The 11,286-nt window shown below is 52.6% G+C and overlaps 2 protein-coding genes across 2 annotated transcripts; one reads left to right on the forward strand and one right to left on the reverse strand.

The window, feature by feature from the left end:
- Positions 1-7,352: 7,352 nt before the first annotated feature.
- EI90DRAFT_3083944 (uncharacterized protein) lies at positions 7,353-7,956 on the reverse strand (the record flags this gene model as incomplete). The annotated part of the gene is made up of 2 exons (XM_039062077.1): positions 7,353-7,810; positions 7,897-7,956. Coding segments are annotated over 2 exons (518 nt in total), but the record flags the coding sequence as incomplete, so codon positions are not given.
- EI90DRAFT_3083945 (uncharacterized protein) lies at positions 7,930-8,333 on the forward strand. Its single transcript, XM_039062078.1, has one exon. It carries the CDS (start codon positions 8,040-8,042, stop codon positions 8,241-8,243), a length of 204 nt encoding a protein of 67 aa, XP_038909658.1. The 5' UTR covers positions 7,930-8,039; the 3' UTR covers positions 8,244-8,333.
- The last annotated feature ends 2,953 nt before the right edge of the window (positions 8,334-11,286 follow it).

Here is an 11,286-nt window from a genome sequence, read left to right on the forward strand (position 1 = left end):
CACACGAGTTCAGTTGAGTCACAGGGAGGGTTGTTACAGAAGACGGTACACGAAGCAGTTGTAGAGCAGTTGTTAGTTAGCGGGAACCGCCTTCGGCGGTTTCCGTACATGACACGTGACTATCTACAAATAGTAAGGTCGCGGGAAATCCCGCAAAACACAAATAACCTCGGCCAGCACCAAAACCCCAGTTGGGGAAAGCTTTGCACGAGGGGGGGAAAGGGGTAGAACGGGTAAGGAGGATAGAGTATCGGGATAGAGGACAGAAGGGAGAAAGAAAGGAGGAACGATAGTGAGGAGAAGTCTTTGACCATGTGACGGATATGGTCGTTGGAGACTCCGTATCCGTAACATCGCCCCCCAGTCTCCTAACGACCATGACGCGGTCCCCGAGGGGCGTATCTCTGCAGGTCATCTCTCCAGGGCGACCTGCTTCTCGAGCGCTCGTGATAGGAGTCCGGATGGAGGGAATCGTATTGAGCTCCACCAGAGGAGGATGGGTGCGGATCCGATCCCGGGTACTGCACGGGCGGGGGGTAGGGCCGGCCCACAGGAGGAGGATGAACAGTCGTAGGAGGAGCTGCCAGGTTGACGACGAAGGCGGGCACGGCGGTGTTGGTGTTGCTGTCCACCACCCACGTAGGATTGACTGGCATCGCGAAAGTTGGCGTCCGCGGGATTGACTGTGGCCTTCCGGCGCTATACGGTACCATACTAGAAGGGGAAGGATCGGGACTCGAATCTCTCGGGATAGGGCGGCTATCCCTTCGAGCAATCGATTCTCGTGACGTAGGTCGAGAAGACCACCTTCTATCGACATCTCTGTCGTAGTCGGATCGACTAGGTTCGGGGCGATAAGAGTCCATCCGAGTTCGACGGGTTTCGTTCCCCATTTGCCAACGAGCCTGTCCCAAGTGACCCGAGACTGATCCTTCTCTTCGGCCGGGATACGGATGGGATCTTCTCTCTTCACGAGGCAATTTCCTCCAGCGGTTTTGGTTCGACGAACCCGAGGGAGAGGATGAGGCGGAAGAGTTGTCAGTGGAAAGGGCGGATGGGGTGTTGGTAGGATGAACGCTTGGTTGCGGCACCGCCACATTCGGAAGGGGTAGGAAGACTGAACTCCCCGCACCCGGCCAGTTGGGAGATGGAGGCGGTACGGAAGCAGCTCCTAGGTTCAAGCCCAACGTTCCTGACGTCAGCTTGTCCGGGCCCTCGTCGAGAGGAGTCGGTGAATCTGGCTGTGCCAATTGTCGCTCAGCGTCATCCATGACCACCTCTTGTGCCTCGGCACGAGTCATGAAGCGTCCGGTATCCGGGTAGTAGAAGGTTCGACTCTGACGACGTTTCTCCACCAACTTGAGGGTGGACGGGTCCTTGTTGGATGGGGGTGGACCAGGCCACACGAGTCGGAATTCGTAGGCCTCCCTGTCTTCAGCACCAGGCAATGGTTCGGGCGCATCTTCCCATCTGGGCCAGTTGAGGAACCAAGGAACTTCAGTCCCTTGAACCAACGGGAGTCGATAATTACGAGCAGCCTCGGCGTGTCCGCTCAGGTCCAGCTCTTCGAACAATCCATTCTTGATTACGCGACATGGCAGCTGACAAGCTAGGTATATAGTGAGCTCGGGTGAATTTGCTGCCAATCGATCATCAGTCGAACTTTCTTCGAGAAAAATTCCTTTCAGGGGTTCCAACCAGGATATCTTGCGTCCCTCTAGGACGTCTACTTCCATCAGGTGTTCATGGATACGGGTGTAATTGACGAAGGCGGTAAGGAGGGAAACGATCCGGAGTATGTAGGTGTAACGAGATATTATGGTGAAGGGGTGTTGCCAAGGAGCGAACTGGAAGGCGAAGATGTGACTGTCCAACTCGTGCTCGCCACCCGACTTGGACTCGACTTTGTATATTACCTCCCTCAATTCGTTAGGCAATCGTAATTTCGTGAGGGCCTCAGCTCTGAGCGCGGCGGCCTTTGAGGACTCCCAGCGTTCCAACAATGGGGTCAGAGCTTGAGGCGGAACGTTCTGGTTCCCGTTTTCTCTCAGCACTTCGGCCTCGTTGAGGTGGTTATATTCCGGTAGTAAGAGCCACAATCGATCAAGAGATCGAGCACCTGGTCTTACGTGGTGCAGAGCGACGTATGAGAAAGTAGGGTCGAGAGGTCCCAGCTGCCCGTTTAACCACATAGGATCGGATGGGGCTCTCTTGAAGGGCTCAGACGACACTTCGGCTGCTTCGAGACCTGGGCAGTCCCGTCTGTGATCGTCCGTGATCGCAACCGAGTTACGTGGGGTGGGCCTGCAGCTCATACTGGCCAATCTGAGAGACATTGTCAGTTAGGTTCGTTGATGGGGTCGCGAGAGGGAAAACGATGGAGATGGAAGGTGATCAAAGTGTATTCTGATCACGTGCCGTTAATCGACTTCGTGTGAATACCCGATCGGGGAGTGGGCACTTATTCACGTCTGCTCAGGCCCGCCTTCGATCTATACCTTCCGAGGATCTCGGGGGCGTTTCTGAGGTCTCTTTCGGTTGCCCAGGTGTCTTCTTGCGCCCCATATCCTTTCCACCTCACTCTGTACAGGAGTTTCCCTTTCCGCTTCCTGTGCCCCACCACCTCTTCTACCTCAAACTCTTCCGAGGCCTTCATATCGTCCCTGGGGTTGGACAGTAGCGGTCTTGAGACGTCACCGGGTGAACGATAAGGCCTCAGGTGCGCTACATTCACCACGTTATGCATAGGGTAGGAGTCGGGAAGTTTTAATCGGTAGGCGTTCTCGTTTATCACCTCCGTCACCTCGAATGGTCCAATGCGTCTCTGTATTAGCTTCCTCCCTGTACCCTTTACTTCCAGGAGGTTGAGTTTATGAGGATCGATCAGTACCAAATCTCCCACTTCGTACGTTACTCTCCTGTGCTTAGCATTGTGCGCTCTAACTTGACGCGATTGTGCCAGATGGATCGCTTCTCGTGCCCATCTTCTGCGTACGTTCAACGCGTCCACTCTTTCCTCCGCCTTGACGTTGAGGGACTCCTCAGGAACCAGGAATGAGCTGGGCAGACGGGGCTGGAAACCCATCAGTAGCGTAGCAGGAGCTTCTCCCGTAGTAGTGTGAGGACTATTATTGTACGCTAACATCAGAACGTCCAAGAATTCATGCCAGTCGTCCCTATCCTTATTGACATAAGCTCGTAGCATGACTTCCAATTGCTGGTTCATTATTTCCGTCTGTCCGTCTGTTTGCGGGTGCGCAGCTGAAGACATCGCCAGCTTAGTGTTAAAGTGATGTGCTAAGGATGACCAGAACGTCGAGAGAAAACGAGGGTCCCGGTCGCTGACTATAACTGCGGGTAACCCCACATGTTTAATCACATGGCGCCATAATAAGTCTGCAGCGCCCGTCGCATCTGTGGTAGAAGAGCATGGGATAAAATGCCCATATTTCGTGAACTTGTCTACCACTACCAAGATGGCGTCTGGCTGCGTGGTTCCTTTAGGAGGGGGTAATCCAGTCACGAAATCCAAGGTTATCGTGTGGTAAGGCAAGTCTGGGACAGGCAAGGGTATCAGCAGACCCGGCGTTTTGCCTCTGTCATGCTTGATCTTCTGACAGACGTCGCAAGTTTCCACATATTGTCGAGCATCCTTTCCAAGGTCCTTCCAATAACACTTAGATTTCAGGCGCTTGAGCGTTCTTTCTATACCCGCATGGGCGGCCTCGTGAGGGGTGTCGTGGATTTCCTTGAGGATCGTGGTCCTCAGACTTCTCGGGACACATAGGCGTCGGTTGGTTTGCGGGTCGTCCCAAAGTAATAACCCTCCCTCCAACACTTGGTAGGCACCTCCTGCTACACCGCCATCAAGAGTTTTGCAGTATATGTCCCCGAATTCTTCGTCCGTGTAGTAGGCCAGACGGAATTCCTTGGCTGTTCTCGGGGCTAAACCTAACCATAAACTTGTCGTGCTCTTTTCCACCTGGTCTTCGTCTACGATGTCCATGCTATGTGATAGGTCTAACCTATCTACGATGCGGGACCGTGCCCTGGTAACCACAAAGGTTCCTTTCGCTGGGTCCTTGCGCAGATATGTGCTCCAACTTTGGATAAGGTCCTCTTGAGCCAGGCTGGTTTCTAGACTGAGTAGCTTTTCCACGTTCGGGGATATAGTTTCCGGGGTACGGGCCAAGCGAGATAAGGGGTCTACGTTAGAATGTGCAAGTCCTGGACGGTGGACTATGGACATCTTCGGGAATGCTGCGAAGACTAGACCCCATGCCGCTAGGCGACGGTTGTAGTTTTCGAAGGTCCTCGCCCATTGCAGTGCCGCGTGATCCGTGATTAGGAGCAGGTCCTCGCCCTTGATGAACGGCGTGAACCTGACTAACGATTCCTTAGCTGCTAAGGCTTCTCTCTCTGTAGCCGAGTATCGGGTCTCGGGACCCTTGCACGTTCGACTCCAATAGGCGATAACCCTTTCCACCTGGACGGTAGATTCTTCGAAAGCGGACGCCCACTGTGCAGGTAGGGGGCAGTCGTCTCGCCCGGCGTTCAACTTCTTTACTAACTCAGGGATCTGCTCCTGCCGATCATATGCGAGTTTCAACTTCTCGTAGGCGCGTGTTCCCTTGAGGTCCTTAATAGTCATTGGCTGTATCTGCTGTAACGTACCTGCCAAAGCTACATCAGACGCATCGGTATAGAGCCTATAACCCAACCCTTTCATGGGGTGTCCCCTGACCGGAGCCGTAGCTAGGGCGTATTTCAACAATGAGAAGGCTTGTTTGCACGGCTCGTGCCAGATCCAGGGAGCCCCATCTTTCAATAAGTCGAAGAGGGGTCTGGCAATGAGTGAATATTGAGGTATGAATGAGGAGAAGTAAACCGCTATTCCAAGGAAGGTGCGCAGCGCCTTCCTGTTTTGGGGTTCTTCGATCTCCAGTAAGGCTTGCACCTTTTCCCTGTGAGTGGAGAGTCCCAGGTGGGATACCTTTTGACCTAGTAGCAACAAACTCTGGTATCCTAAGTGGCACTTGGGCGGTGAAAGCGTGAGGTTAGCCCTCTTTATAGCATCGAGAACTCGATCTATATGTGCCAAGTGTTGGGCGAATGACGTGGAGTATACTACGATGTCGTCGATGTACACTAGGGCGAATTGCCACAGGAAAGGAGCTAAGACTTCCTGCATGACTCTTTGGAAAACGGGTGGGCCGTTTCGCCACCCGAAGGGCATCCTCGTAAATTGAAACAATCTGCGATGGGTGCGAAAGGCCGTCTTGTCTCTCGATTCTTGATCGAACTCCAATTGTGTAAACCCTGATAGCGCGTCGAAGGTTGACATGTATTGGGAGCCGGAAAGGGCCTGTAGAATATCCGTTTGTCTTGGAATGGGGAACTCGTCCGGGATAGTGACCTCATTCAGTTTTCGCCAATCCACGCAGAGCCTATTCTTCCCTCTTTGGCTGACGATTATAACCGGGGCGCCCCAGGGACTCTGGGACGGCTCGATTACTCCCATCTCTAACCAGGCGTCTAGCTGTTTATCGATGATCTCTCTTTTCAGAGGGGAGGCGTGGTATGGCGGAAGCGAAATGGGTTTCGCTCCTTCTTTTAATGATATGTGCACGCTGTAACGGGTCTATCAATCTAGACTCGTGGCTCAGGTCTAGGGGGGGTAGGTCTCTCTCTATCTCTAGGGTAGGATGGTCCTGCGAGTACGGAGCTGATACTCTCTCTAACCTCTAACTAACTGTCTGTACAGTTGTCATGGAAGAGTCCGATACAAATATAAAAGGAAAGTCGCATGCGTGAATGAATGAAAATAGTAAAGAAAATAAAGAAAATGTCAGATCTCCTCAACCACTCCACCAAATCCGACGATCTTGGACTCGTCAGAACCACCTCCACAGTCTCTACAACTCCTACTATTACCACAACTCACCAATCCTAGTCCCTGATGCAGTAGGGGGTGAAATGTGTGATAAGGGTTGGTTTGACCTGCACGGACTTGTCCCCACAACATACAGGCCTAGCTCTGGATTGCAGTCCCTTGCAATCTCCCAAAAAGAAACACCAAAGAAAGGATAATCATCACAAAGAAAGGTAAGTCCCCACTCCGCGCGGTGTTGAATGCCATGTGACCGCAGAATTTCATCCGGACCAGAGCTTTCCCACGGCCTTATGGGCTGTGACGAAGTTGTCTTGCCCATGTGACTACTCCGCGCACCAACAACTCGGCACTTAACCAACCTCACCTCATCCTTGCCACCATCAATGCCAACCTATGCCAGAACTCAACATCGCGCTACCGCGCGCGCACTGCCACCCACTGGAGAACCATTGGTCGCATGGGAGGATTGGGCACAATAGTACGCCCCGTTTCTACTCCCTTAGCTAACCCGCGAGTTTAATGACTAACTTCGTCCACACCGGCTTAGAACTTCGCATATCCAACATGCGATCGACTTCGCGCTCGAAACGAATGGATCCGTCGCTAAGGCCGGGAGGCCTTAGCTCTTCTGGCTTGTGCTCAGCGTGGTCGTGTACTGGACTCAACTTATCTCTGGCTGGGGCGTGTGCGCGGCTCTGGATCGTCATCAACTGCTGGGACTCGAAGCTAGGGCCAGGAGGCCTTAGCTCTTTGGGCTTGAACTGGCGACGCTGGGGGTACTCATGTCGCATACAATGGCTGGGGTCGGCGCTGCCTCGGTAGGAATCGCGCGCGCGGGCTCGGGATCGACGTCAGATGGCAATCTTGATGCTAAGGCCGGGAGGCCTTAGCTCTTTTGACTTGAGCTCACTGTACTCTGGCGCTGTGAGGTCGCGGGATCATATTCTGTACTTGGGGGGGCTTCATCGACGCCTCCAGCGCGAAAACTTGGGGAAAATCGAATAGAAAGTGGAAGGAATGTGGGTTTAACGTGTACAACTCGAATGAAGGTCGTCTGGGTTCGAGGGAGGGGTTCGGATGTCGCAATATCGAGGACTAACGACGCGTCCGGCTCGGATAAACTTTGTAACTCCTGTACTCGACGTGTAATTCCATACGCGATGTAGAATCAAGAAATGACACAAATGACGATGTGGTTTCGCATGCAAATAAGCGCAAAGTTGGACTCCTCGGAAATCATAAGAACACATGTAAGAACTCGAAGGAGTGTTGGAAAATGATTAAACGTCGGCTTAAACTAAGGCGAGGGCGGGTCTACGCTCGGAAAAAGATACCCTCCGGCATCGAGAGTTTGCGGGTGTCACCAGGGAACTCGGTGACCTAGGTGTGCTGGGCCTCTGGTTTGTCCAGGCTCACGCACAAGTTGGGCCGACTGGCTGCCCAGACCGTGCTGCGTCTTTCACGTCTTATCCGGATCTTTCTCGGGTGAAGGAATATAGCCTTCGTCTAACTCAGGCTCCGCATGCAGCGTCTTAGCATTGCCGGGCGCTTCAACATCTTGGCTAGCGCTGTACAACTCCTGTGGGTCACTCGAATACCACAACACTGCACGAGTCACCTCTGGACTCGATGACTTGGTGTTCCTAAGCTCAACAGGGGTCTCGGCGTCGTTACAGTCTTCATCGATGAACAACTCTAAATCGTTAGGCAACTCGGACTCGGCTCTGGATGGGGCTTCAGCCTGATGCTCGCGGCGTATCTCAACTAGGCATTCGACATGGCCGACTGCTACGGCTGGTTCTGAGTGACGTGGGGCGCTCTGTGGAACAGGACTTCGGCTATCACTGAGCCTCGCCTGGTTGACTCTGCATGTCTCGGGTGTGAGGATCAGAGCGCGCGGGGGTAACTTCGCATTATCTTGATCAAGCGACATCGTCGGCACTACTCTAGTTGCCTTGGCTAGGATAATCCGTTCAACCAGCAGCAACGGCTTGGGGACAAACACCTTGTTGCGTGATCTCGCGTGGCAAGGTTTGCTGTAGTTAGCCGGGCGAAACTCATGATAGGACCCGATCGGCTGGGGCTCCTCGACTTCATTCGGGCAAACGAGGTCGGTCGATTCGAGGCCGTGAGGCCCTAGCTCTTTATGATTGAGCTCTGGTTCAATGGGATCTTCGGATATGGCAACGGGCTCGGCTTCACAAAGGCTCTTGTCATCATCAAGATACGAGTCCAGATCAAGGACGTCATAAACTGTTCCACCAAAATCCTCATCATTGGGGTGCAAATCCAGGTCGGAGGGTTCATAGGCTATCTCACAAAAGTCATCTTCATTGGAGCGCGAGTCTGAGTCGGGGACATCATGGAGGACTGTTTCGTGGGTGGTTGGCTCGGCGTCGGGTAGTGTTAGCGCGTCATCCATACATTCCAAATGAGAAACTTCATAGGCGGACTCGCCAGTGTCAGAGCTGTAGTCAATAGGCGCGGTACCATATGGTAGATTAGCAGAATTTTGATCAACTTGTTCATATTCGCGTGTCCACTCAGGAATTGCAGCGCTGGAACGCATATCAGCCTCGTGAATCAAATGAACCTTTCCCCCTCCATTGGGGGCGCGTGGAAGATGAGACCCATCAGCCATGACCAGTTTATTAAACGCGTCGTATCTGAGTACACCAGCGGCACTTGTCTCAGGGCAATCTTGAACAAAATGGCCTATGCCATCGCACATGGAGCATCGGTCATCAGTAGACCGGGTAAATCGAGGCCTGTCTGTAAGGCACGCTAATTTGACTGTCAATGTGTTCGCGCGCTCTGCAAGATCGTCCATATTGGCGGTGTCCTGGGGGCCCGCGACATCTGTCTTGGTCTCAATGACCTCGGCATCTTCACTGGCATCAGCGGCTCTGGACTTGGATCTCTTCCTGACTGCCTTGGCTGCTGTGCAACGCGATGAGGACGCAGTCTCTGCTTCTGAGTCGGATCCGGAATCCTCGCTAACTGTGTTGTCGCTGCAATCATCAGAATCTTCAGCGGAACACTTGCTTGCTGAGTCTGAATTGTCATTGGACTCGTCGACACGGTACAAATCACATCGTAAGAGCTCCTTAGCTGTCACTACAACGTAGTCCATGGGAGGAGCGCGGGTCAAATCGATCCACCGGTTGTGGGCCTTAAGTTCTTGCTTAACTTGTCTGCGGAACTGGGTTGGCTTAAGTCCACGGTAAAAGTAGTCGTCTTTGTCGCCTGCATTGAGTGCATTCTTCTGCTCAAGGGGTCTGGCAATAACTTGGAAACAGCGGCGGTAATTGTCGAAATCTTCATAGTGCTTGATCTTCCGCCTCTTTTCAACAAATCTTCGGAGGTCTCTTGTGTGATATGAGCGGTCTTCTTGCTCATCTGAGTAAAAACTGAGCAGGTCGCTCTTTAGCGCGTCCCAGTCCTTGTTCTCGTAGCTATCAAGGGTCCGGATAAAGGTGGCTTCCTTTTCTGTGGAGTAGGACACAACATAATCGCATTTCAATTGATTTGCGAGGCGCGCGGCTGCTGTCTGGAGCTCAAACTCGTATAAAAACTTCTTCAACTTGGTGCCATTGAACCTTGGGGCGTCTCTAGACCATGGGCTAGGCATTGGAATGTAAAACATCGGCGCTGCAACAGAACTTGCAGCCATCTTGAAAGGTTAACAAAACACGCGGAAACTTGGAACGGCTTCTTGGATGTCCGGCAATCGAAGGAACGGGGGTAAACGAGTATATCGCTGGGTAAAACGAGGGCAACTTGGTACAACTTTCGGGTGAAACAGCACGGGGACGACTTGAGCAGTGAAAAGGGAACTCCTGTGCCTCGTCTTGAGGTCCGCCAGGAGGCAATGATTGTGTAAACTTGTGTAACCGTGTGGATCCGTAACGCGTAGATCCCTAACACGGGCTCCTGTGCCTCTTCTTGAGATCCACCAGGAGTGAACTAAACTTGAGCAATAAACTTCAATATCCTGTGCCTCGTCTTGAGGTCCGCCAGGAAAACAAAAACTTGGGAAAATCTGCGTGCGTGCGTGCGTGTAGTAGCTTGGGTGGTCCCGTGTGGATCCCTAAAAACTTGTACTGTTCTTGACCTGTGTCTGTAACCAATGATGTAGATACTCGATATCCACGGCAAAATGATCAATTTCCAAACAAACGAAAAGCGTGAACTTGCGTGATTGTGATGAAGAGAAGTGTACCCCCCCTGTAAGGACCACCAGATTTGTAACGGGTCTATCAATCTAGACTCGTGGCTCAGGTCTAGGGGGGGTAGGTCTCTCTCTATCTCTAGGGTAGGATGGTCCTGCGAGTACGGAGCTGATACTCTCTCTAACCTCTAACTAACTGTCTGTACAGTTGTCATGGAAGAGTCCGATACAAATATAAAAGGAAAGTCGCATGCGTGAATGAATGAAAATAGTAAAGAAAATAAAGAAAATGTCAGATCTCCTCAACCACTCCACCAAATCCGACGATCTTGGACTCGTCAGAACCACCTCCACAGTCTCTACAACTCCTACTATTACCACAACTCACCAATCCTAGTCCCTGATGCAGTAGGGGGTGAAATGTGTGATAAGGGTTGGTTTGACCTGCACGGACTTGTCCCCACAACAACACGGGCATCATATCGTCCCAGGTTCCCAGCCGTAGCGAAGGCCCTCCTGTGCTTCTGCACCAAGGCTCGGAGCTGTTCCTTTTCTTCGGGCGATAACTCTGGGTTTACGTCTACCACATCTACCAAGGTTTCAGGAAGGACCTCGTCTCCAGGTATTGTCTCCGCTGTCTTTGGTCCGGCCAAGGCTCCGTCGACATCATGGACTTCCTCGGGTGGTCCCAGGACATTGGCTTCCGCTGCGACAGCCTGTATTAATAGTCCTTTACTCTGGAACTCACGGATCTGAGGCTTGCTTAGTTGTTCGGTGCCATCTAGATCCTCGTTGGGATTGCGCATGGATGCTATCGTAGTCCCGCTCTGGACTTTGATCGGGTATGGGTTCGGATTGGTCAAGGGCAGCCTAAATGAATGGGCGGTGTCTACGAGCATAGTCGGAGGTGGCAGATAGTCACCCTGCTTCCATCCCGTCCTCCATCCTTCGACGAGGCGTACTCCCGAGTTGTGGTCGAAGTTACCAGTAACCCCAACCAGGCGGACCGTGTACGGTTCTAGGGTCACATCCTCCGTGGTTTTTAGTCGACCCGTACCCGAGACGTTCACTCGTTTAGGTTCTCGAGAAAAAGAAGGGCCGGCTATAACTGGGTAGGCGGGTGCGTGATGGATCTGACTCTTGAGGGGAACTTGGTGGTCTGAGTCTGCCACTTGCCAGAATTCTCGTTCAGGTGGACGCATGGTATGCAGCTGGAACGCTG

Source organism: Cantharellus anzutake (assembly GCF_015039405.1).
Source record: "Cantharellus anzutake strain C23 chromosome Unknown EI90scaffold_101, whole genome shotgun sequence".
Classification (NCBI taxonomy): domain Eukaryota; kingdom Fungi; phylum Basidiomycota; class Agaricomycetes; order Cantharellales; family Hydnaceae; genus Cantharellus; species Cantharellus anzutake.

What these genes read in the sequence shown, in the direction of transcription:
- EI90DRAFT_3083945 (XM_039062078.1), top strand. Translation starts at nt 8,040, where the DNA reads ATGATTGAGCTCTGGTTCAATGGGATCTTCGGATATGGCAACGGGCTC.